Source organism: Eupeodes corollae, chromosome 3 (genome assembly GCF_945859685.1).
Source record: "Eupeodes corollae chromosome 3, idEupCoro1.1, whole genome shotgun sequence".
Lineage (NCBI taxonomy): Eukaryota > Metazoa > Arthropoda > Insecta > Diptera > Syrphidae > Eupeodes > Eupeodes corollae.
The window spans coordinates 81,487,090-81,515,015 of record NC_079149.1 but is presented as its reverse complement, the minus strand read 5'-3'; the positions used below and the strand labels follow the sequence as shown (position 1 = coordinate 81,515,015).

The 27,926-nt window shown below is 34.0% G+C and overlaps 1 protein-coding gene across 2 annotated transcripts; it reads right to left on the bottom strand.

Moving 5' to 3' along the window:
* Positions 1-882: 882 nt before the first annotated feature.
* Positions 883-27,926, bottom strand: LOC129951745 (ubiquitin-conjugating enzyme E2-24 kDa). 2 transcript variants are annotated; one of them, XM_056064053.1, is made up of 5 exons: positions 27,744-27,926; positions 15,199-15,540; positions 14,992-15,139; positions 13,119-13,203; positions 883-1,286 (listed from the first exon to the last, which is right to left on the bottom strand). In XM_056064053.1, the coding sequence occupies exons 2-5, from the start codon at positions 15,529-15,531 to the stop codon at positions 1,274-1,276; spliced, it is 579 nt and encodes a 192-aa protein (XP_055920028.1). In that variant the 5' UTR covers positions 15,532-15,540; positions 27,744-27,926; the 3' UTR covers positions 883-1,273. The 2 variants fall into 2 exon arrangements, with proteins under 2 accessions (XP_055920028.1, XP_055920030.1); XM_056064055.1 differs by lacking the exon at positions 883-1,286 and having other exon boundaries at positions 13,115-13,203.

Here is a 27,926-nt window from a genome sequence, read left to right as displayed (position 1 = left end):
CTTGATGTCTTAACTTAAGCATAATTAATAATTTCCAATACTTACTATGGGTACAAGTTGTTGCAAGGACCAGCAGTAAGCTTTTGTTTTGTAGTTTAAGATAAAATTTAATCTTACCGCTAAATTGGCGGGAAGGGCTCGAAATATTCTGAAGTTCTTTTTAAATTTTATTGTTATTCGTTAATGATTTATTGACTCAATAAGTGTTATTCTTACAATAAGACGAGTCTGTACATTAATTGGAAACTAAAAATAGTCTATACAAAAATTGAAAACATTGCTTGACAAACTTGAAATTGCACACAACTATTCATAAATAATTAACGGCTAATTGTGATCCAGTGAAGAATGTTAGAAAATATCATTTTGGGTTAGCAAAGCAACAAAAAAAAACGACAAACGAAAAACTACAAAACTAAACATTGACACAAGTTATTAACAGCAAGTACCTACTACAACAGGTCACTTTTTGAACGGTAAATGCTGTTTTTTTTTTTGTATTATATCTAAAAGACTTACGTTTGTTATAGAACGAAGAAGAATTGTACGCAGTTTTTAAAATACTTCTTGTAACGTCGCTCGGAGAAAACTTTCAACACTTTGAAGCATTTTGTAAGATCGTTCAATATTTATCATTCCACAAAAAGTGCTCTCTGATGAACACACCGAATACTGAAAGCCTATAAGTTTTAGTTTGTTTGTTATTGGTTTAATTCAAGAGATATCTTTTTTTACCCACAAAATTTCCATTTTCACAATCTGAAGAATAAAAAAACGTCAAAATTTTGTAAGGAAATTACATAGCTAAAAATGTATTAAATTAACGCAAATATTTTGCACACTTCAATTATTACAAAATGAAAAAGAATTAAAACAAATACACACAGTAGATAATATACACACACATATGTATGCAATCACAAAATAATATAATTATTAATGTGTTCTTACAAATAAATTTAGTATCTGAACGGACAACTTCCTTACAATACGTAGATGGAGTTCTAGTTGATTCAAGATACTTGAGAATATGTTATTCAAAAATAATAAAAAAAAAAACAATATAATTAATGCTTGAAATGTATACGACTTAATTTACTTAGACATGTTTTTTGTTGTTGTTTTATTTTAATACTATAGGATATATTTTTATTGATTCTCTTGTTTTTAAGGTAGTAAAATTATATATTGTACATCCATACTTGTAGATTCCACAAGAACACAATTAATGATTTGGCAGATCTGTGAAATCATATGTTTAGCCGAAACATAATCATGTTGCGTACCTGTTGAAAAAAAAACAATAAAGGAAAATTTATTAATAATTATTATGAAAGAAATGTGATATATTCAATATATGTATTATATATAGTATAATTGAAAAGGAATTTTATAGGAATTTTGATTAATGATAAATGATGCGTTCAGTTGAGGTCAAAATAAAAGCAGTAGCTGAAGATACCTCCTATATGCTCAATAATTGTTACATTGCAAAATGCAGCCGATAAAGCTTTTCTTTATGTGCGAAATTTATAAACAAAAACGTTATTATTTTCCAATTTCTATAAACAGTTTGTTTAGAAGTACCTTGTTCCAATGCTGCCAAATACCTTGCAAGAAGAAGTGCAGAAGAATGTACTGTGTAACACGAAAGAACTCTAACATCAAGAACAAACTATTGTTATGAAAGCAAGTACTAAAATCCGTTTGGATTAATGTCAACATACAGTGACGGACAGAACAATAAGACCAGTAGGGATGCCTTAACAATGAGCTCTCTCTCTTTAAGATGAAGACGTTTATACTTTTTTTTTGTAAATCATCGTTGATAAACGGTAAACTTTTGATTCAAGCAAAAATAATAAAGAATAAACAGCTTATTATTGTGAAAAACTAAACAAACATAGAAAACATTCATTAGAGGTGAAAGAAACAATAAGACCAGGTGAGTTCTGTTTAAATGTATGTTGAAAATATTATTATTTGATTAAAATATTTTACAGAACAGAATTCTTGGAATAAAATTATTTTCATTATAAAGAGAATTCACAAGAAGAAAGAAAAAAATGGGTCGCGGAGTACATTGCAATCAAACCATGAGGAAAATTTTCCTCAAACTGATTCAAGATGGAAAGTCGCAGAGGGAAGTGTCCAAAATAATTGGGAGATCCAAGACATTTGTGTATAATGCACTACAGCCCCGAAAAAGCAACACAGACCACGGTAAACATCCCAACAACTTGATGCTCAAATTAAACGTTTATGTAAGAAGGACCCGTTTAAGTCTTCTGGGGGTATAAAAAAGGAGCTAGACTTGCCTATCTGTGGAATAACAGTTAGGAGACGGCTTGAGGAGCAGCATCTCCTTGGAAGAAGTAATAGGGAAGTACCACTTCTTACCAGAAGACACAGACAGAATAGAATTAAATTCGCCAAAGACCATTTAAATGGTAGCCCCAGATAATTGACAAAAAAGGAGAAACATTCTATGGTCCAACGAAACAATGGTGAATTTAGTTGGATCATGGTGTGGGGATGTTTTTCGTGGTACGGGGTAGGTCCAATTTATCGTATCGAAAAGAAAATAGACCAGCATTTATACACAAACATTTTGGAGGAGGTTATGCTTCCGTATGCCGAAATGAAATGGCGTTGAGACAACGACTCGAAGCATGCATCTCGAAAAGCTGGATAGAAGAGAAAATGATCGATGTAGTGGCCCGGCCTTCTCAATCACCAGATTTGAACCCTTTGGAAAAATTATGGGCTATTGTTAAAAAAGCACTTGCTGGAAAAAAATCAAAAAATAAGTAAGATTAGTGGAACAATTTTCAAAAAGCTTGGTATGCATACCACAAAGTACCTGCAGCAAACTTGTGGAGTCAATGCCAAAAAAAGAAACAAGATGTAGTGGAAAACAAGGGTTGTACCAAATACTAACAACCAAGTGTAGAAAGTATCAAAAACACAAGCAAAATAATTTATTTAATAAATGGTCCTTTTGTTTTGTCCATTCAAACGTAACCTTTTTTTTCTTCATTTTCTGTTTTAATAAGTAAGTATACATTTTGGAAGAATTTAATGAATTAATTTACTCTTTACACTTATAATAAATATCAAATTAAACAAATGTTGTCTGAAAATAAAACATTTAAGTTTTTTTGCGTGTTATTAAGAACTATAAAAATGGTCCTATTGTTTTGTCCATCAATGTATTTTTAAACTCCATAGATCCGGACTTTTCGTTTTTTGTTAAAATTTGTAACATGTGAGTTACTAGGTTTGCTCATATGCCAACAATTTGTTCTATTTGGTCGTTTAGGCTTCAAATCATCGCTTTATGAAATCAACCCGTTAAAATATTTGTAGATTCATTCTCCACTGTTGTGGAAAGCCAATATTAATATTGAATTTTGAAGCTACAACAACTTTTTAACATTAGTGGGATCAAAGGTTTTCTTTTGGGTTGAGACTATTGAGTTTGCACCTTAAGGCAAAATAACATACTTCAGTTATTCATTTCATATTCACTGCCAACCCTTACATATATAACTTCATTGTCATCCACTTATATAAATTCAAATCAAAGTAGCCTATGAGTTCTTCAATATTGTATGGGGAATTCCTTATAGGTAATAATGTATCTTGCACTTTAGTTAGGCGAACATGTAAACAAATAGCTTTGTTATTGTAACGGTTATTATATTGCCAATCTATTCAACGTTTGATCTTGTGAGTAAACAAAATATTATGCACTCAGTAGATAACAACTACAAAAAAATAGCAACATTTGAATAAAAGTAAAAATTTTTGGTGAGATTTGTTAATCTGAGAATAATTTTGTTATTTTAGGCTCCATGAGAAAGATAGCAAAAGTCATTGAGCGCTCTGCCAGAATAGTGCGGAATGCTATAAACTCCAAAAATGTTGAAGAAACCAGAGGGCGTCCGTCTAAAATGACTGCAAGAGACAAAGCTACGTTGGTGAGAAAAGCTAAAACGAATCCTTTTATGTCCTCAAAAGATCTGCACCAAGAAATACGATAGTCAGTTAGTTCTAGAACTGATAGTCGTATCTTGCAGAATGCTGGCCTTCATTCTCGATCTCTAAAGAAGGTGCCCTTACTAAGAAAAATACACACCCTGAAGCGTGTCTGTTTTGCAAAAAGGCATCAGATGAAAGACGACCCACTTCAAGCCAAGTTGCAGTGGAGGAATGTGCTTTGGAGCGACGAAAATAAAATAAATTTATTCGGCATGAGAATTGTCCAAGAAGTGTGATATTCAATTCCACAAGAAAAGTGCAAGAAGTTATAAGACTTTATGCCAAATCGAATGGATGGGGTGTTGGAAAATAAAGGGTTTTCAACGAAATATTAAATATTCATTGTTAATAAATAAAAAAATGCATTGGTTATCAAAGTGTGTTGTTTTTTGTTAAATTAATCAAGCGTTGCTATTACTATGGCCAACTTGTTGGAAAGTAAATGGACTACGAAATTTTACACACCTCTTTTAGTTAAAAAAAAAATGTATATAAAATAGATGTTCAAATGGTAGACATGTGCATTCAAGAGGACACAAGCGTCCACAGGTTTTTCTCAAAACCCACCTCTGTCTATCAACTCCTACTCTCACCTCCCCGCGGTGAACATCGGGTGCCTAGTACCTCAACTGGAGATTGGGTTCCAACCCCAGTGGAAAGTTGTTGGGGGCAGCAAACGAGAGAGGGGGGGGGAGGTGTTTCCACTAAGGCACCTCTCCTTATCCAGGCGGCAGCGGACGAATTCTCGAGATAGAATCAACGGTGGCGTCTACAGTTCCAGTAAGGTCGAACTACTTAGTGAACACCTTATACGGCTTCTTCGACATATTCGGAGCCCAGGCCTATAAGGAGCGGTTCATCCGGCTCCCCTTCCTTGTAGTTATACTAAGGATCTGGCCGTCCAGGTTGGGGGTTGTGCCGTCGGGGTGACTTCCTGGCCACGTAAAAACATCATAGTTTCGAAGCAACAACAAGCCTCGGATACGGACGGATTCACTGTTGACAACCCACGCAAACGAAATAAGGACAACGAACTTCGGATATGTACGTGGAATGTTAGGTGCCTTAACAGACCACGTGCAGCCGAACAATTAGCGGAAGCCCTAAACTGCTGCAAGGCAGATATTACAGCCATCCAAGAAGTGCGATGGGATGGACCGGGTAAACGCAAACTAAAAGACTGCGATATCTACTACGGCGACTGCTACCGAGAACAAAGACAGCGTCTATTTGGGTGTGGATTTGTTGTTGGAACTAGGCTCAGGCAAAAAGTCTTGAGTTTCAACAGTGTGAGCGAGCGCATCACGACAATCCGCATCAAGGCTAAATTCGCCAACATAAGCCTAATATGCGCGCATGCCCCAACAGAGGAGAAAGTTGAAGACACCAAAGATATGTTCTTCGAGCTCTTGGACAAGACATATGAGCAGTGCCCTGGCTATGACATTAAAATTGTCTTAGGAGATTTTAATGCCAAGCTAGGAAGAGAAGACATCTTTGGTGGCATAATCGGGAGATACAGCCTGCACGACACCACCTCCGACAACGGATTCAGGCTGGTCGATTTCGCTGCGGGGCGAGACGTTCTGGTAGCTAGTACGCAGTTCACGCATCTTAATATCCACAAGGGGACATGGAAATCTCCTGATCAATCAACCGTCAACCAGATTGACCACATTGCGATCGACGCACGACACTTCTCCAGTATCCAGGATATCCGAACATTCCGAGAGGCCAACATTGACTCGGACCACTACCTCGTTGTAGCCAAGGTACGGCTACGGATATCCCGATCCAAGCCAAAACAAGGAGGTACTGTGAGAAGATTCGACGTTAGACGGCTACAATCGCAAGAGACTGCCATGTCCTTTTCCGATCGAGTCTCTAGTAACCTCCTAAGGAGTCCTATGCTTCCTGCATTAAGCATTGAAAACCAGTGGCAACATTGCCTTGCAGCCATCAGAGATGCCGCCTCTGAAGTGCTAGGTTTCACACGGCCACCACAGCGAAACCCCTGGTTTGACGACGAATGCCGGCAAGCGCACGCAGCGAAACAAGAGGCATACAAAACGGCGCTGCACAAAAGGACTAGAGCTGCTCGCGAGCTCTACGAGCAGAAGAGGAAAGAGGAACACCGGCTTCTTAGACGGAAAAAAAGAGAGCATGAGAAGCACGCGATCGAGGAGATAGAGGGATGTCACAACAGGAATGAGGTTCGTAAATTTTACCAAAAGGTAAAAAAAACCTCCCAAGGGTACCAGCCACGAACCGAAGCCTGTAAAGACGATCAAGGGAACATCGTAGTAGAACCACAGTCGATGCTGAGAATATGGAAAGATCACTTCTCCAAATTATATAACGGCGATGACGAACCGAACTCCGCTGTAAGGGAGATAGAACCACTCAACTTAGGCGACGCAGATCAACAATTCCGCCTACCCGACCTTGACGAAGTGAAGATAGCTATATCTAAACTTAAGTCAAACAAAGCTGCTGGAGCTGACGGCATCACCGCCGAACTATTCAAAGCAGCAGGCGATGACTTGGTAGGGAGCATGCACCAACTCATCTGCAAAATTTGGTCGGAAGAAAGCATGCCCGATGAGTGGAATCTCAGCATAGTGTGCCCGATACATAAGAAAGGAGACCCTCCAAACTGCGCCAACTACAGAGGCATCAGTCTCCTTAACATTGCGTATAAGATCCTCTCTGCCGTATTATGTGAACGTCTGAAGCCATTCGTCAACAACCTGATTGGTCCTTATCAGTGTGGCTTCAGACCAGGAAAGTCCACTATCGACCAAATATTCACACTACGGTAGATCTTGGAAAAAACCCAGGAGCTTCAAATCGATACCCACCATCTCTTTATCGATTTTAAAGCCGCGTATGACAGCATCTATAGGGAAGAGCTCTACCGAGCAATGTCTAGTTTTGGCATCCCTGTCAAACTTATCCGTTTGTGCAGAATGACGATGGAGAATGCACGCTGCTCTATCAAGGTCGGAAAAGATCTTACCGATGCATTTGATGTCAAAAAAGGTTTTAGACAAGGCGATGCACTGTCATGCGACTTCTTCAACATCGTTCTGGAAAGAATTGTGCAAAACTCAACCGTAAACACTAGAGGCACAATCTTCCAAAGATCCATCCAATTACTCGGATACGCAGATGATATTGACATAATTGGAAGATCAAAGCGTGATGTCAGTGGAGCGTTTTTGAGCATTGCGAAGGAAGCGAAGAAGATGGGTTTAGTGGTCAATGAGGGCAAGACCAAGTATATGCTGTCATCAAAAAAGGACACTGAACGACGACGTCTTGGACAAAACGTCACCATGGACAGCTATAACTTTGAGGTAGTTAAGGACTTTGTCTACCTAGGCACCGCTATTAATGCAGACAACGACACCAGCGCTGAAATCAAACGAAGAATAACTCTTGCAAATCGCTGCTTCTTTGGACTTAGAAGGCAATTGAGAAGTAAAGTCCTCTCTCGAGCATGTAAAATCACCATCTATAAGACACTCATCATCCCGGTTCTCATTTATGGCGCTGAGGCCTGGACCCTGTCAAAGAAAGATGAGAGCGTCTTAGGATGCTTCGAGAGAAAAATTCTTCGGGCGATTTTTGGTCCCGTACGCATAGATGGAGAATGGAGGAGAAGATATAACGACGAGCTGTACGGGCTGTACAGCGACACTGACCTAGTTAGCAGAATCAAAGTCCAACGGCTTAGATGGCTAGGTCATGTAGAGCGGATGGACATCAACGCTCCAGCCCGGAAGGTCTTCGAATCCAATCCCGAGGGACGGCGCAGTAGAGGAAGACCGCGACTCAGGTGGCGCACCCAGGTGGGGGAGGACCTCAACCAACTTGGCGTGCGAAACTGGAGACAGCTAGCTAGGGACCGAGCTGGCTGGAGACGCTTGTTGGTTGAGGCCCAGGTCCGCCCCGGACTGTAGCGCCACCTTAAGTAAGTAAGTATATAAAATAGATAAAGAACATTCTTACCACTAATATTTTTTAATATTTGGCTACTGTAAGAACTACACACAATATTAGCAAAAATTACAGTGTTGCTATTATTTTGGCTATAGCTGTATTTGATCCTTTTATATTTCATACAATTGTTCTTTTTTTCTCATTCCTTGTAAGAACGCCTCAGTAAAATCATTAAAAAGATTGTTTAAAATTGAAATTTGTTTTTAAATTGAAAATGCCAATAGAGACCATGTGATTTAGGAGATCTGGCCGTAGCAGAATTCTAATTGACCAGAAAGCACTTTTGATTTCTTACATGTGTCAGATGACAAATACATGAGTGAATCCGATGAGGTTACAAGCATGTTAAAAATGTCTTCAATTCACCAAATCCTTGAAACTTTAAAAAATAAAATTAGGTGGCGCAACGCTCCGTAGAGAACCAGGGCCTAGTGACTTACAACTCTCAACCATTCCTATGTGCAAGTGATGCTGTCAAAAATGGAAGGGACGTACAGTTTATACGCCGAATTTGAACGGCTAATTTGAGAAAAGCACTTTTCATGAAAAGAATTTCTAGTCTGCGCATTTGGGAAAATGTATGTACGTGGTTAAGACAAATGATTATAGTATCAAAAATATTTAAACGTTGCCATTAATTGTTCATACATCAGTTTGTTCGAGAGAATGATAATGATAACTTACATTGCTAATATTTTCACCAAAACTGCATGTAATTGCAGGGTGTTTATTTTTGTATACAACCTTTAAACTTCTCAATTTTATATAAAAAAAAGAACAATAATTTTGTGTGGCTTCAATAATTACCAATAATCTTATAATTATGTTAAAATTAAATTTAAAAAGCTTGCCTCCATGAAAGCGCAACAGTTTAATTAAAAAAAAAAAAAAAACAATATTTTATTTTTTCTGTTGACATCTGAGAATAGGTTTTTATCTATTTTTTATATTCCTAAGTGCTATTGTTGAATTGCATCAACATCGTTCATGGTGCAACGATCTTATGATAGCATTCAGTGATTGATTGCTATTGAGAATTTGTGCGTTATCATTACCAACTTACAACCTAGGCATTTCGGTATGTATTCACTAAATCGAAATGCATCTGATTTAATAAACATTAGACACCGAATTGAATCGTGAACTACAATACAATACTGTAGAAATGGCAGCGATTGTTCCTCGCAATGTGCCAATAATGAATGAAGAATAAAGAACCATTTATGACAACATCAGCAGGACAAGGTGGATTCTTTTTTTTTTGATGAACGGGCATAACATTCCAACATAATGGTATCGCATTGGCTGTTGCATCTTCTGGTTTTGCACCAACCTTATTGGATGGAAGCAGAATAGCTCAATCAGACTTTAAACTTCCACTAAATATTCAAAATAACCCAAACGCGGTGTGCAATATTAAAAAAGCAATCATCCATGGCCCCTATGCTGAAACAGTGTAAAATTCTCATCTGGGATGAAAGCATTATGGCACACAAACATTCGCTTGAGGCGTTGAACAGGACATTGAAAGACATACGAAACAAGGACTGACATTTGGCGACACTCTGTTACTCCTTTTTTAGCGATTTCAGACAAACACAAAAAATGTGGATGTCAATTAAATAAATCTCAAGATACAACATTTGTTAGCAGTAGACTTGGTGTCATACAAATCTATGGATACAGTTTGTGAAGCTGTAAATTATCCAACTGGATTTACCAGGCATGCCATCGCATAATTTGCAACTGAAGGTTGAATCCCCGGTAATTTTGTTTCGTAATTTGAACCCACACCGGTTGTGCAAAGTCACGTGATTAGTAATAACAAAATTAATGAAAATTGTTATCGAAGACATCATTCTAAATGGCAAATTCCGAGATGAAAATATATTAGTACCGCGAATCCCTATTATACTCAAAGATGTGCCAATTCAATTCAAACGCCTTGAGTTTTCAATTAGATGTCTGTCTCGAGTATGCAAACCATCCAGTGTACTGGATGAAAGATGGGATATTGTATACGCAGTTGCATTAAGGAATTGATATTGTTCTTTTGTAGTACAGTCATAATTAGGGATATGTATGTATATAATTTTAAAGTATTTATTTTAATAAATTAAAAAAAATTGTTTGATTTTTTTTTTTTTTTTTAATATTTTGTCACCGTTTACAGTGGGAGAGACCCACTTATATACCACATCCATACACACACTTACAATAAGTTATTTATTTCTAGCAAAATATTCTCTAGAAACAAAAAAATGACAAAACAACGTGTGTCGGGTCAGCTAGTTGTCCAATAAAACAATAGGCAAACTTTTAATGTGTTCAGATTTGTTAAGAAAATTCAAATATTTAAAGGCTTATCTGCAACACAGGCAACATATTCTTAAAAAATGGTTCTAGAAAAGAAAGCGGGCAAAACGGCAGGAGCACTTGAAACAATTTAAAGTATTATGTCTGTGTAACAGAAACTTTAATTTTAATACTGGAGTATTTGTTTTGTTTTATTAAACGTATTGATTTACACATTTAATACCAAAATCATTCCATTCAATCTTACTGGAACACTGATTTATTTTAAATTCAAATCACTGTAAGAATTGTGAGTAATACTAATTATTATGTAACATAAATTAACGCACAAGATTTGGCAGGTCACCGTGCTAAATAAACTTTATGGGATATCAGACGTTTTCCGACAATTGCTGCATTAAGTTTTAGGATCGTATAGTGATTTAATTCCTTTATTAAAGTTATATACAAATACTAGTTCAAACTTTTAGATGCTCGAGAGAGGACTTTACTACTCAGTTGCCATCTTAGTCCAAAGAAGCAACGATTTGCAAGAGTTATTGATCGTTTGATTACAGCGCTGATGTCGTTGTCTGTGTTTATAGCGGTGCCTAGGTAGACAAAGTCCTTAACTACCTCGAAGTTATAGCTGTCCTTGGTAACATTTTGTTCAAGACGTCGTTGTTCAATGTCCGTTTTTGATGACAGCATATACTTGGTCTTGCCCTCATTGAACACTAAACCCATCTTCTTGGCTTCCGTCGCAAACGCTCCACTGACATCACGCTTTGATCTTCCAATTATGTCAATATCATCTGCGTATCCGAGTAATTGGATGGACCTTTGAAAGATTGTGCCTCTAGTGTTGACAGTTGAGTTTTGCACAATTCTTTCCAGAGAGGTGAGATCTTTTCCGAACTTGATAGAGCAGCGTGTTTTCTCCATCGTCATTCTGCTCAAACGGATACGTTTGACAGGGATGCCAAAACTAGACATTGCTCTGTAGAGCTCTTCCGTGTGGATGCTGTCATACAGGGACAGCTTTAAAATCGATAAAGAGATGGTGGGTATCCGTATTTAATGATTTAAAATTGAAGCCCTGTGTAGTGTAGTCCTAAGTGGTGTGTTGCGGCAGGAAAACTAAACAAACGTCTTGTAGCTCGTGAAGTTGATCTATTAGCGCGATCGACCGAATATTCTGCCTTAATTTATATTAAATAATAATTAGTATTACTCGGAATTCTACTTGTGGATGAAACCCCAAAGTAGTAAAACAATTTTAAACCAAAATAAAAAGCGAGGACCATAAGGTTTTTGACGATAACTTTATAACTCAATATCTGTAAGAACACTTGTAATAGTACAAGACGAAAGCTTCAGTATTAAACATTAAGTTTCTGCTAAAAATTATGACAAGGGACAAACACCATTTTTCAAATACACAGAGAGATATTCGCTAATTGTGGGAAGAAAACTCTCAAAAGAAGATATGATGAATAATAGCGTATAGCATGAAAAAGATATGCACTTTATTTTTTGCGTACAAAATGTAAATAAATACATCTGGGAATGTACTCAAAAATTTAAAAAAAACATAATGTTTTTAAGTTCAGCTGGACAAGTCGGCAATGATTTCTGCTATCCAAACTGTATACAATTTTATATTCAAGTATTTAGACCAAAAACCTAAAAAATGGAGACATTGCATGCTAAATTCACGCTTGACCTTATAAAAGTATATTTATTCGTAGCTTAATTAACAAACAAGGGATTTTTGGTATTGTGATAAAAAATCTAAGTGTTTAGTTATATCTAAAAGAGTTCTGGATTTGCCATACTTCCTATAAATTATTTTAAACAATGCAACTATTAAATATGTCGACTCTGCTCGGAATCTTGGAGTCATTTTTACTCGTAATTTGACATGAGATAAGCATATAAACGCTATAATTGGAAAATCATACGCAGTATTAGGTATGCTTGGGATTTCCCAGGCTTATACACCTATGAAGACGCGTGCAATGCTTGCAAAAAGTTTAATTCTTCAAATTTTGGCCTATGGCTGCGAAATTTTTCGAGTTGTAACCTTGCATGCAAAAGTAAGCTTAACGTCGTTTTCAACAGCATTATCAGATACATTTATGGCTTTTGTAGATACGACAGAGTAACTCATTTTACAAATTGTTTACTTCACATGGTACTATAGAACTATTTTCAGTTTCGTACTTTATCATTGTTTTCCGATGTCCTGCTTACGCACATAAGAAGAGCTTCTTTAGTTAGGTCTGACCAGTTGATTCGACCCCGATATGCCTCCCTAACATCTGACAGCCAATTTTGTATTATTGCTACACGTAATTGGAATTCTCTGCCTCGCCATATCAAGAGAATAAACAACAATACAAATTTTAAATCCCAGTTACGTTAATTTTTATCAGTATCTTAATTTGTTTTTCTTTTCTTCTCTCTCCTGTCTAAACCAATATAGCTTCTTTTCCTCTTTTTTTTATCCACCTCTTCATGCTTTCTTCCTATCTCTTCTTTCTCTCATTTTCTTTTATTTCCAAACAATCATTAAATTTTATTATAAACATTGTATAATTTTTGTCTACAACTTTATCTTTCTTTTCTTTTCTCTTCTTTTTTTTATTTCATTGCTTTCATTGTTAAACTTAATAGGTTATCACTAGTTTATAAGATATTATATCTTAATGTGTATAGCCATATCAAAATAAATAAATAACTAAATAAAAAAAATAAAACAAACAGTTTACCTTTTTGTCCAAAGTCTTGCGATTCTGTCATGTTCTTCCCTGTTTTGAAGATATTGTGTTGCAATGCTTCCGACAAGTGGATCAGCTGTAATAAAATAATTTACATTAATTAAATTAAGAGTTTTTTTTCTTTAAATTATATTTGAAGAATTTAAATTATTTTTGACCTAGAGGTTGGAAACTACAAATTTTTTTTGTCCGTTTATTTGCGAGTAATGTACAACACATGTTTTTTGGTTATAATTTGAAAACAAACATAATTTTCCCAGGATTCTATGAAGCACGTAAGAAAGCAGTAATAAGTTCTTTTGACTTCTAATTTAAAATATTTTTTGCTTAAATATTTGTAACTACTTGAGGAGCTAATAAAAAACTTTGTGATATTGTCCTTTGCTCAAGAAATTTGACGATCGATGCTTAAAAGAAGTATGAAGAACAATGAATCTATGCGAATGAATCTAAACAACAGTCAACTGTATCGATGTTTCAAAATTAAAATCGCACAACCATTCTTTAGGATCGAACATTAGCCACCCCGTAATTCTAAGGTACGTAGAATCAATTCCAAAGCACACAGACTACACCATCCCCCAACAGCAATTCAACAGAAACTTCCAAAATTCTATACCTCCCAGATCTTTTTGGGAGGGTAGGACATTCTTGGAGGATGAGTCAATCCATTTTTACACAGATGGGTCAAAAACAAAAGAAGGGGTTGGTGGAGGTGTGTACTCCAAACGACTGAAATTTAGTCTCTCATTCCGCCTCCCCAATCATTGTAGCGTGTTCCAGGCGGAACTTTTGGCGATAAAGGAAGTCTTGTCCTGGCTTAAAGAAAACGTGATATCAACATCTGAAATCAGTATCTTCTCAGATAGCCAGGTCGCTACCAAATCTCTGGACTCTGTCTCTACAAACTAACAGTCCATAAATGTCGATCATCTCTAATAATCTAATATTCACCTTTGCTGGGTGCCGGGCCATAGAGACATTCCAGGTAACTGTAAGGCAAAAGCACAAAACTGGTGCTAATACAAGACCCTGTGAGCAGGGCAGGCACCAGGTGGAACAACATCACCAAGTGTCAAGTCACAAAAAACATCTGGCCAACACTGGATTTAAAAGTTCAAGGTGCTTGCTCTCTCTAAGCAGATCGCATATAAGCTCGATAAAAGGTGTCATAACCGGACACTGTCTAATAGGAAAGCAAGCCATGAGACTAGGCGTATTCTCAAATGACTTTTGCAGAAGCTGTATGGACGAGTAAGAGGAAGAAACGGTTTTTCATCTTCTCTGCACATGCCCTGCTCTAGCTCGAAAACGCAAGAATTACCTAGGAGATTCACATTACTTTAACGATCTAAATCATATCGGTATAATCAGCCTCTCACGTTTCGTAAGAGATTCAAGCTGGTTCCATTGAGCTTAGAAGGAAGCCTCAAGATTCATGTGGTATCACAATGTGCCATTAAACTGGCTGTCCTTTTTCATTTTGGACAGCCACTATAACCTAACCTAAATCGCACAAAAGTTCTTAGTAGCAAATAACTGCTTCTTTGCCAATACAAACCTTTATCATAAAAACACAAAACCATCAGTTGAAAAAACTGAATTTTGTAAAACTCAATTATTAGATCATCTACTCTTACGTGGAATTTTCATAATGTTCAATTCGTCTGGTCAAAAGCCAATAAGAGGATTTCGGGGCACTAATTGGGCATCCTACTGAAGGTTAACCATTACGTCGTTGATTCCAATCTTGTTTTAAAGTTTCTGACTACATTTAAGCTATTATTCACGAACTAATGTATTTAAGCCAAAATTTTGTCTGTGAACTGAACATTTTTTAAAATTATTAATAAATAAAACATACCGGGGTTGCAATCAGTTAACAGGGAGCAAATTGATAGCAATACTTTTGAGATAGTAAGCGCTGGTGACCAGTTGTCTTTTAAAATATCCAAACAAATAACACCTTGGCTATTTATATTACAGTGGTAGATTCTCGTTCTGAAGGTGACCTGAAATGAAATATTGCTAAATTATAATATAATTCTTAACTACATCAATATGATTCTACTTTAGGAGGTTTGAAAGGATATTCAGGCGAAAAATGAATATCAAGGAAGAAGACGCCACCTTCATAGACGGATCCAGGTGGCCCCAATATTGTGGAAACCCACTCATACAAATTATCACCTTTTGGCCCAGCACTACAATTTGGTGGTGGATCCAAAGTTATTTCTGCCAGTTCTTTTTGAATTCGCTTAGCTGAGGTACCCAAGGCTTTCGAAATTTTTGGATTAGTTTTGGTCTCCTTACTTTCTGGTTTAGCTTCATTGGCAGTGGAGTTTGTTGGACCACTTCCATTGCGTCCACGGCCACTGCCGCTTGCTCCAGATGTAGAAGACATTTATGGAAACTACAAATCGAATAAAAATGTATTTTTTTTCATTAATGTTTGGATAGGTACTGTTTATTTCTTAATTTATTCATAAGTTAAAAACAACTTTAAGCTATAGGTCTCATCCTTAATTTTAAATAATTTAATTTCTATCTATAAAATTCTTGTATGAGCATTATTTTTGTTACGACAATTTAAAAGGCTTGTGAAATAAGTTTTAAAATTGGAGAAATCTTAATGACTTGATATGATCAGTAAAATTATTAAAGTTAGTTGAGCAACAATTATTTCGAAGCTATTATTTAACTTTTTTTGAGACCAAAATCACTTTTTTATGTTATGAACAAATGTTATGTTGGCGTTTTTAAGTGGATAATTCAAAGTTTTGTCCCTTTTTATACGTTTCAAATCTAAATAGAATATTATTTTACAGAATAAAATTTGTAAACCCTTCCCAAACCTGTTGATAGGACAATCGGAAGAAAGAATAACGCCAAGCTATTTAGATCATCAAAACGAACCATGCTGTCGGAATTCAACGGAGAAATGAACAAAATAGTTGCTTCCTAAATAATTACATAAATTGTGCAAGAGAGTCATTTCAGAGTTCATGACATAATAATTAAAATAGGAGCAGAAAAGGACAAGGAAAGAAGGTAGACAAGTACGATGAGAAGATATTTTGTATCCGGTAAATAAACGAAAAGAACTTCTTATGGTCCGAATCTCTTAAGATCTGTTTGAAAGTTAAATACGAATAGAAAAGTCGCTCAACGGAACCATAATAAGAGTTCTTTGAAGTTATGACCAAAATGGCCGTAAAGCCCTTACGAATCTTAAGTAAGCTAATAAGCATGTATCCATAGATGTATTTTTGAAGGTAAATCTACATATTTTTTAACTTCCCATACGAAGTTATTGTAATGGGTCCGATTTGTCAAATTGAAAATTTTGACATTTCTCGACGTTTCAAGGTCCCTAGAGTCGAAATAAAAGATTTTTAGAAAGATGTCTGTGCGTGCGTGTGTACGTACGTTTGTACGTCCGTACGTCCGTATGTCCGTACGTCCGTACGTCCGTACGTCCGTACGTCCGTACGTCCGTACGTTCGCGACGTTTTTTTCGTTGTCCATAGCTCAAGAACCAGAAGAGATATCGACTTCAAATAAATTTTGTTATACAGATAATAAGGCAGAAAGATGCAGAAAGGGCTCTCAAGAAAATTGCGTGGGTGGTTTTTTTACTATAGCAGTTTGAAAAAATGGTGAAAATTTTGGTTAACCCTAAATATCTTACGAACCAAAAACGCTAAAGACTTGAATTAAATTTTATATAATAGATTGTAACGTGATACCAAACAGGTATATTTTTTGAAAAAAAATCAATATAACGGTTTTTTTTTTTAAATCAATAAAACTGAAAAAAAAAATTTGTCACCTCCAAAATTTTACGACTGAAATATGATTTTATCTCTAAAACAATTTTGTGCAACGAAGAATAATGTTTTTGACATCTGATAAGATTTTGAGAAAAATCTAATTGACAGTTTTTTTTATAAAAAATAAAAATCTAAAAAAAAAACATTATTCAAAGTTCGTAAAAATTGAATATCGATTCAAATATCTTTTCAAAAACTTGAAATTAAGGCTTAAATTTTATTTTATCTTATAAGAAATATTGTTTTCAACATTCTGAAAAATTTTGAGAAAAATTGAATTGACAGTTTTTTTTACAAAAAATAAAAACCTAAACAAAAAATTTATAAAAGTTGGTAAAAATTGATTTTCGACTCGAATATCTTTTCAAAACTTTGAGATATTGGCTTTAATTTACTTTTATCTTTCAAAAAATTTTGTTGTCAACATACAATTAAAGTTTGAAAAAAATCGAATTGACAGTTTTTTTTACAAAAAATAAAAACCTAAACAAAAAATTTATAAAAGTTGGTAAAAATTGATTTTCGACTCAAATATCTTTTCAAAACTTTGAGATATTGGCTTTTATTTACTTTTATCTTTCAAAAAATCTTGTTGTCAACATTCAGTTAAAGTTTGAAAAAAATCGAATTGACAGTTTTTTTTACAAAAAATAAAAACCTAAACAAAAAATTTATAAAAGTTGGTAAAAATTGATTTTCGACTCAAATATCTTTTCAAAACTTTGAGATATTGGCTTTTATTTACTTTTATCTTTCAAAAAATCTTGTTGTCAACATTCAGTTAAAGTTTGAAAAAAATCGAATTGACAGTTTTTTTTACAAAAAATAAAAACCTAAAAAAAAAATTATAAAAGTTGGTAAAAATTGATTTTCGACTCAAATATCTTTTCAAAACTTTGAGATATTGGCTTTAATTATCTTTTATCTTTCAAAAAATCTTGTTGTTAACATACAATTAAAGTTTGAAAAAAATCGGATTGATAGTTTTCTTTACAAAAACTAAAAACCTAAAAAAAAAATAATTTATAAAAGTTGGTAAAAATTGATTTTTGACTCAAATATCTTTTCAAAACTTTGAGATATTTTCTTTAATTATCTTTTAACTTTCAAAAAATCTTGTTGTCAACATACAATTAAAGTTTGAAAAAAATCGAATTGATAGTTTTTTTTACAAAAAATAAAAACCTAAAAAAAAATAATTTATAAAAGTTTGTAAAAATTGATTTTCGACTCAAATATCTTTTGAAAACTTTGAGATATTGGCTTTAATTTACTTTTATCTTTCAAAAAATCTTGCTGTCAAAATTCAATTAAAGTTTGAAAAAATCGAATTGACAGTTTTTTTACAAAAAATAAAAACCTAAAAAAAATGTATAAAAGTTGGTAAAAATTGATTTTCGACTCAAATATCTCCTTAAAAATTTTAAGTATTGGCTTTAAATTAATTTTATCTCATAAGAAATATTGTTGGTAAAATTTTTAAAAAATCGAATTGACAGTTTTTTTTTACAAAAAATAAAACTCTAAAATAAAACAATACCAAGTTTTACTTGGTAAAAATTTACTTTCGGCTCAAACAGCTTTTCAAAACTTAAAAATATTGGCTTGAAACTTATTTTATTTCACAAAAAATATTGTTTTCGATATTCAGTAATTTTAATATAAAAATCCAACAGTCCGTTTTTTCATATAAAAAATAAAATCTACAAAAAGAGTACGCAAATTTGGTAAAAATTGATACGAGTACATAAAGACAAACTTTTAAGCAAGACAAATCGACAGACGGGATGGGAAGTTATCAGTGTGGGTCGCATCCCAGCCTCTTTTTTTGTTTATAATTAGCCAACACTTTTGTATGCCTTTAATATGCCAAAGACTCAGTGAGCATTAGGAAAAGAGGGAAGGGTTGGATAGGAGGTGTCGGTGTACATTGATTTTGAATTCCTGAACATTGCAATGATAGGGAAATATAGAGCGTGGAAAGGCGTTCCACATTCGCGTAGTACTGCTAAAAAATGAATCTCTGTACTTCATAGGACGGCCAAAGTTGGGATCAAGGGTAAACTAATGGGCATTCCTAGAAGCGCGGGTATTACAGTAAAATTGTTTAAGGGGGGGGGGGGATGTAACTGGCTATTTTACTAGAGCAGAGTCCGTTAAAATAACGGTAAAAAAGGGAGAGACAAGAAACTTTGCGTCGATGTTCAAGTGACGTAAACCAGTTGATGATTTTAATGTCATCAATCATTTTGAAAGCTATTCTTTGAATACTGTCCATTGTTCGTTAACTATACGAGTGGTTTTCAAAAAGACATATAGTTTAATATTATGGCAAAGAATTTAGCTTATAAACCTTAAAAAAAAAGCTTATAAAGATAAATAATAATAATTATAATAAGAACGGACAATCAAAGCGACTTCACCAATGGCGGATCCAGAGGAGGGTCGTAGGGATCATGACCCCCCACCCCTTCGACACAATTTTTTTTTTTTTTTCCAAAGGAATTCCTTTTAATTCAAAACTATTCGTATTGCGTTAAAGGACATGACCCCTAATATATTTTGAATTAATAATTTTTTGTAAATGAAAAAAAAAATTGTATTTTACTTCCTTTAACTGTGTTGCTAAAAGTACTACTTTTAACTGGAGACTAGAACAAGAACATAATATGAATCGGATATTCAGCCCTATTCTAAAAACAGAACAAATTCATCAACTTTCACTTCACCAATTGACGCTCCAGGGGGGGTCATATGAGCTATAAAACTTATACAGTCAAGTTGTATAAGTAAAGATTTCATTTAAAGATTTGTTAGTAATTTAACGCAGTTCACTAAAAAGCAGTTTTCTGACAAATTCAACTCAAATTTTTGTTTTCACTCAATTTAGAGTTTGAAAAAACTTTAGTCATGCTTTAAATTAATTTCATAAAATTTGTTTCTAAGAAAAAGAGCAAATAGTCAGGTTCTTAAGAAGAAACCTTGAATAAGAAATCGTCAATTAAAAAATTTGTAATTTTTTTAAAACTTTCTCTAAATTTTGTGTTTTTAATTTGGCTTCTTTCTAAAAGAAAAACATATTTTGGTATTTCTCTAGAAGGGTATCCCTCATAAAACCTTCATTTTTGTAAGGTTTTTCAAGAACTAATGGACCGATTTCAATAAGCTTCTTTTTCTGTGCAAGCTCTTGTCGATGATCAAATTGATGATGATTTTTGATGATCAAAATTTGGAGTGATAAGAGTTTTTAAAAAGTGTAATTTGTGAGTGCCACACAAACGTTTCTTTCCAATTTATTTGTTTACATTAATTTGTTTTAATTAATTTTTTTAGAGAAATTATGTACTTAAATGCACCTATATCCTCAAATTCAAGAACCAAGCATTTTTCTTTCTACAATTTGTTAGTTTTGTTTACTCTTTTAAGGTCAAAATACGAGTAAGCGGATTGATTGCGATAGTAATAATAGACTCCCGAAAATTGAGCTCGAAAAAACTACGTCAAAAAAAGGCCGACAGTTCTTCATATCAGATCGTCTCTCTTGAATTTTTAAAACCTTCTTCGCATTAATAGAAATGGAAACAAGAAAAGTATATTTTATTATCCGAAAAAAGCTACGTTTCAAAACAATTTCTTACATTTCTGCGTGAAACTATTGTGTTTAGCTCTTAAATATGGTATATTTAAAAAAAAAACTGTTGGAATCTTGGAATGCTTTCATATGAAGGGAGTCATCCGAATTAAAAAGTTAGACCATACCTTGCTGGACAACAGTGTTCTAAAATAATTAATAAACAAAGTTGCCACTTTAGCAATTGAAATCTGTAAATGTAAGGTTAAGATCCACATTATGTTATTTAAATTTGGTTTGCCTCCTTCACAAAACATTAAAGAACATTTTGAAGCGATGAGTAAGAACTCATCTATGTGTGTCCCCCTGATTAAAAGTCTGGATCCGCCCTTGGACTTCACATAACCCCACAAAAAATAGTCCGACGGTGTTAATTTGCGGCAAAGACACAAGCCTACGATGCGTGATAGTGCGCTCATCAAGAAACCAAATCAATATTTGGTAATAATTTGACACGATTTGAAAACGTTGTTCAGTAATTATTTATTTATTATGAAATAGGAAATAGAATTGAGCATAGATTGAGAAGTATTGCCGGATTGAAAACCACACGTCTAAAATAAAACATGCGTTATAAACTAGGTATTGTTAAAGCTACAGATTACGGAAAATAAATTTAAAATTATCGTCATAAACATACTGTGAGCTACTGTCAAGCTTTACTGTGGTAAAGTGGATCGATGAATATTTTGAAGTAACATTTGGTAAGCTTAGAATTTAGAACAACTTCATCTTCTATTATAACAACGAAGACATTTTATATAGCTCGTTGGTATTATATAACTGCCCTAAGGTTCTGTTCACCTGCACAGTCACTTGACTTAAGTAAAAGTGACCATACATATATGTACAGACATGGACATTAAAATAGACAGTTGCTAAGAGTGAAACCAAATTAAAACAACAACATGCATTAGAAGTAGTTTTAACCGTTATCAAAAAAAAGTTAGACACTCCTATGCAAAATAACATGTTTTTTATTTTGTTTTTGCTTCTTGATTGTTTGGAGATGAACCGTTCCTTAGGTAAGACTGTGTTTTTGGTGGACATTAATACAGAAACAAATTGGAACGCAGGCCTTAATATTTAACTAGTATTAAAAATATAAATTTTTAATATTTTTTTCTTAACAATAAGGTCTTTTTAGGAAGTAAATTAATATTATTTTAATAATATTACAATTCATTCTAAGGAAAACATGGGTCGCGGTAAGCATTGGTCCCTAGAAGAGAAAGCTGCCATTTAAGTTCTACGAAGTGAAGGAAAATCTGTGAGGGAAATAGCCAGAAAAATGAGAGGACCTCTTAAGTTGATTGCAAAATCAATTTGACCGCTGAGAGCCAAAAAAAAAAAAAAACAGAAGGGAAAACCAAGCAACAAATCCCAAGTAAAGGCTGAAAGATCATTTGCGCCTCAAAAAAAAAACAGATCCTTAGAAGTCTTCAAGGGAAATAAAAAACAAACTACAGCTTCTAATAACTTCCAGAACTGTTCGTAGAAGACTAACTTGCTAAAAAGGGTCGCAAGAATTGTGCCCTTTCTAAGGAAAACAAAATATAACAACGCGGTTTAAATTCGCCCACGATCATTTTGATTGGAGTGGGCCAGAAGAAGGCAAAAAGTGGAGGAATGTCTTGCGAATGTACGAAACAAAATAATAATAAATTTCGGAAGTGATGGCGGACAAAGAACTGTATCCCAAATACATCCAGAAAACGGTCGAAAATGCTCGCGGCAGTATCATACTTGGGGGTTAATTTTCCTGGTATGGCGTTGGACCAATACATTTGATTGAGGGTAAAATGGATCAAAATATGAAGGTGAATATCATAAAGGATACGATGCTGTCTTTTACGGACGAGAACCTACCTCTCAAATGTGTTCTACAGCAGGACAACGATCCTTAACACGCATCCAAATCTACTCAAAAGTATTTTAAGGGCCAACAAACCAGAGTATTGGAGTGGCCATCCTAAGTGCCTGACTTAAATCCCATAGAACATTTTGGGGGAGATTTAAAATGTGGTTGGGAAACATTTAACAAAAAATTAAACCGCACTATGGAGTATGGTTCAACAGGAGTGGTACAATATTTCAATTAGCAGATGCCGCCGATTATTATTTGACTCAATGTCCAACAGATGTCACACTTTAATTAAAGCCAAGGGCCAGGCTAACAGATATTAAAATAATTTTTAAATCCAGAATAGCTTTGCATTTAATTTAATTTGTTTGAAATCTTTGTACCTATTTTAATGTCCACGAATTTTTTTCCTTTTTTTACAATTTTGAATTTAAAATATATTATGTTATAATTTTACTACAAATAATGAGCAAATTTAGTTTGAGTTTTAAGTCAATACAAAATTGAATTTTTAAACTCTGTTTGGTGTTTCTATTTTTATGTCCATATCTGATGTGATGAACTGAGATATATTAAGGACCTAAAGATAAGCTTTCAAAAAAATGACATATCTTTTTCATATGAATTCGATTATTTAAACAAAATAGAATTTGGCATCAATGCGTGCATTTTGTTTTCATTGGTTTCAAAATTCAATGCCATAAATAAACTGTATTTATAAATTGTTGTTTGCCTGGAAATTCTGGCGCAGAATCGGCTAAGGTGATAGTTGACTATCATTTTATTGATAATCAATTTGACTATCATTTTCAATCCGTCTGTGTAAGATGGTTCAACTCAATTCAATTCGATTGAACAATTTCAGATTCAAACTGTCAAAATTTATTATTGCCTTGGTGAAATTTTAAATTGGTTTTATAAAATATCTAAATAAAAGTATCCAATTGGCTTGTTTCGAATAGCGTAAGCTTTATTCTCAACAGGAATGTGTTTTAAACGAAACAAAGCGAACTAAGAAAATTTTCCAGTAGTTTTTGTAAGCGTCTGGTAGCTCTATTCGGAATAAACATATTTGTTTGAAAATGACTCACATTTTTTCGTGACAGATTTTTAGGTATCAATTTGATTATTACCTTATGAAGATCAAATTCGATCATTTTGATTGTCATTTATCAACAATCACCTTAGCCGATTCCATCCCTGATTTTGCAGGCGATAGTCACTCATGAGCGCATTAAATTCAATTTTGAAATCAATCATCATGGGAATTAATACAGTTTAAGAATTGTACGCTTCAAAACTCTATATGTACTGTTGCTAAAGTGCAACCATCCATCGATGGTACTTACATCGTTCAAGCTTCCACAATCCTCACAAAACCATAAGCTATTTGTTGAAACAGGAACCTCACCACTATTCATAGAAACATTCCGACTTCATTGCGAAAACTATGGTACTGGACGGAGAACGGTTGACCAAACGAATAGCAAGTTACGTGATAGAGAAGAGAATATTGTTTTACGAACATTGGAAAGCACTCAGAGAGTTCGCTGTTCAGACTTCAAGGATTACTTTGGACAATATCCATCAATGGAAGGAAGAGTTCGATGAAGAGTGGATGAAAAAATGAGAGCGGGAAGCATTGAAAAAGCACTAACTTCAACCCATCGCGAAATATATGCGAGCTTAAACCACGATCTTTGCGAAAACTACTATTTTAATGAAAAATATTCAACTGACACAATATTTAAGGCCAGAGGAGAAATTATGAACCTTAACTTTATACCCCACAGGAAAGATTTGCAAATTTTCTGCACTATTTGTGATATGCGTGAAAGGGAAAACATTTATCACTTCCTGGGAAGATGTCCTGTCTTAAAGGAGTTCAGGATTCATTTTTTTGGGAAACTAGAACTGGAGGAACCAGAAATGAAACGATTTTAAATGATCAACTAAAAAATTGCACAACTATTGTCAACCAGCATCGAAATATAGAAGAGCTATAATTGAAGACAATTTTTAACATACCTTTTACAATACTTTATTATGTACATTTTGTTAAACTCGGGCAGACGGCTTTTATAGTCATGTCTTAAAATTAAAGAATAATACTTTTTTGTAAACTTAAATTTGATAAATAAACAATAAATCTATCATATCTGTTCATAAAAATAGCAGTGCTGGTCTCATTTTATTAAATTGTCAATTATTTAAAGAACGAAAATTCTTACAAAAAAAAAATTAACATGTTACTTGCATCTAACGGTCTTTCGTTTTCATATTAGAGACTTTTAGCTTGAAGTTATACTCTACGTTTCACGATGAACACCCATTATTTCGAGCTCTCTGGATATAGAATGCTTTTGATTTTATAATTAAAAAGTATTAAAAATTATTCTTTTTTTTATTTTCGATAAGTTAATATTTTACTATCTAAAGTTTCAAGTATACTAGCATATAAACCATTAATAAATATTAGTTCAAAAATAAACAGTGGGACGGTCAAGAAACTGCACCAATGGAATTTGAAAACTTATTCGAAAACTGCGTTTGGAGGGACATCCTATGCTCTTCAGCAAAAATGGTCAGTAACGCCTTAAAATGGCAAAATAAACCAAAAACGCTAGGCCCAAAAAGAATGACTACTGAAAGAACTGACAGAAAAATTATTCAGTTAGCAAAATAGAACCTTTCCATAGGCTATAGGAAAATAAGAAATGGACTTCAATTGTCTGTTAGCGTTGTAACAATACGAAGACGTCTTTTAAAAGCGAAGTTACCAGCTCGAAGTCTACGCAAGGTACCATTCTTGACGAATAGGCATGTGACAAAGAGAATGGAGTTTGTTAAAAGGCATAGAAATTGGGCAAAAGAGAAATGGAGGAATGTTCTGTGGAGTAATAAAAGCAAAGTCTTCCTTTTTGGGTCCAAGGGTCGTCGGGAATATGTGAGAAAACCCTATAATGTAACTATGATCCACGGTACACTATAAAAACAGTAAAGCATTGTGGAGGAAATATTATGATATGGGCTTGCTTTTCATATTACGGGGTCAGGCCTATTTATCCCATGGGGGTATAAGGGATGCAACCGAGTATGTGAAAATTCTCGAGGCGGTTATATTACCCAAATCTGAAGAGGAATAGCCGTTGGTTTGGGTATGCCAACAAGACTATGACCCAAAGCATACGTCAAGAAAGGCAAAATAATATTTTGCGCAGAAGAAGTTATCCGTTATGGAGTGGCCCGCTCAATCCCCCGACCTTAAGCCCATCGAAAATTTGTGGTGGGATGTTAAGAACGCAGTTCATAAAGTAAAACTCAGGAATTCGAAAGAATTGTGGGAAGCAGTGCGTGATTCGTGGAATTCAATAAAAGTCGAGAGGTGTCAGGTTTTAGTGGACTCGATGCCTCGTAGATGTGAAGCATCATAAAAAACAATGGTTATGCAACAAAGTACTAATTGTAAGTTAATATTATTTGTTTACTTTCATATAACTCATTACAGTTTTTCTTACTTCTTACATAATAGATCGAGTAGTTTGTCATGCACTGCTATTTTTATGAACAGCTACATATTTAAAAAACGGTTTTTTCTGTGACAAAGCTAACGGTAAATAATCGATAATACTTATTGTCTGTTATTATGAATAAAATATTTTAGTTTGTTATTAGAAGTTTAATGAAATATATTATACCATTGACATTGAAGCCCTTTTTGTTTTAGTTGGAGAGCACTGCTATTTCTATGAACACAACTATATCTACAAAGCGAGGCATTGACAAATTCTCCAAGAGTAACTCTTGTCATGAATGAGTGCTTTCTCAAATTAGCCGTTCGGATTCGGCATTTAAACTGTAGGTCCCCTCCATTCCTGACAACATTCCTCGCACACAGGAATGGTTGAGAGTTGTAAGTCACTAGGCCCTGGTTCACAACGGACTGTTGCGCCACCCCATTTGATTTGATTTTTACAATACTTTATTATGTACATTTTGCTAAACTCAGGCGGACGGCTTTTATAGTCATGTCTTAAAATTAAAGAATTATACTTTTTTGTTAACTTAAATTTGAAAAATAAACAATAAATCTATCTATCTACAAAGCCTTCATTTCTTGCAACGTTTAACACAGGCCATACTTTGCAGATTGTTTACTTATATTGTGCAAGTAACCAAAAATAGCTGTTTAGATTTCATCCGACTATGCAAATTTTCTACCTCAGAGACTAGTCTAAAATTCTCATGTTTGGGAAGTTACTACCTACCTACTTCAGCCTCTTCAACAGAAAACTCTGACTAAAACATTTCGAACTATCATACTTTGATTATTTTATCTATATTTTCATAAACAACGCTCTTTTAAAATATAACAAGTTGTATTGTTAGCGTACGTCTATATGAATGGTTATCGCTATATAAACAAAATAAAAACAATATCTAATATCGATTTTTTAGATTATTGCGGAAAAAGGTTTTTTTTCATATTTATTCGCGAGTTTGTTCTTATCATCTCGAAGTCATTGAACCTAAAAATTCAAGCATAATATTGAATAAATTGGTTACAATTACTTAAAGGTATATCGTACGGCTAGTTCTTTTAGATAATCGGTAATTATTAACCTTATAACTGACCCTACATATATCAATAAAATTAAAAAAAAAATCGAGTACATTTTTAATTCTCCTTTTCGTATGTGCAATTTATTTATAAAAAAATAGAAATGTCTTAAAAGAAGGCAAGTAAGTAAGCAAGGATACCATAAAAATTCGATTTAATACAATAATTTATATAGGTACCGACAAGGATGATGTGATGATGAACCATACCTCTCCAAACTTGTACCCACTAGCCCTTTGTTTGCTCAAACAAAAAGCCAAGAAAAATTCAGTATATTTTATAGGACTCAATCCTTTAGGCAAGGCTTTGTCTTTAATGTTTTAAATGCTAAACATTTCTCAGAATTACTTCGGCATGAACATGCATGTCACTTTTTAGGAGAACTGTCCAATTGTAGTTTATTAGTAAATTAATCTAATGCAGACATTCGGCCATTTTGAACTTTGATCAGATTAAACTAGAAAGTTTTAGGGGAAATAAATTAAGCCATAAAACCGTAGAAATAAAAATGCCACTCAATAACAAAAACTTCAAACAAATTCTTTCCCAAAATGTTTGTTAAAATTAGAAACAAATTAATGCTAGATATTGAAGTAAATAAACGTAGCCGGAGATTCTCATAAGAGCGATAAAATACCAAGGTTTTTAAGAATAACTTGCTGTCTACCTTTCGCTTTTAAGAGCCTTTTGAACAATTAACACAATTCACAACAATTGTTTTGATTAAATTTTTGCAAATTAATATATATAACACGAAAATCCAAGAAGGAATATTTAAATGACAAAAGAAATTCACATCAAACGACCAAACGAAATTCTTCGTGTTTGGCAAATTTTATTTTTGTTGGTT

What these genes read in the sequence shown, in the direction of transcription:
- LOC129951745 (XM_056064053.1), bottom strand. Translation starts at nt 15,531, where the DNA reads ATGTCTTCTACATCTGGAGCAAGCGGCAGTGGCCGTGGACGCAATGGA. An exon ending in ATCCTTTCAAACCTCCTAAA is followed by an intron (nt 15,140 to 15,198) that starts GTAGAATCATAT and finishes ATTTCATTTCAG; the next exon opens with GTCACCTTCAGAACGAGAAT. An exon ending in GTTAACTGATTGCAACCCCG is followed by an intron (nt 13,204 to 14,991) that starts GTATGTTTTATT and finishes ATTTTATTACAG; the next exon opens with CTGATCCACTTGTCGGAAGC.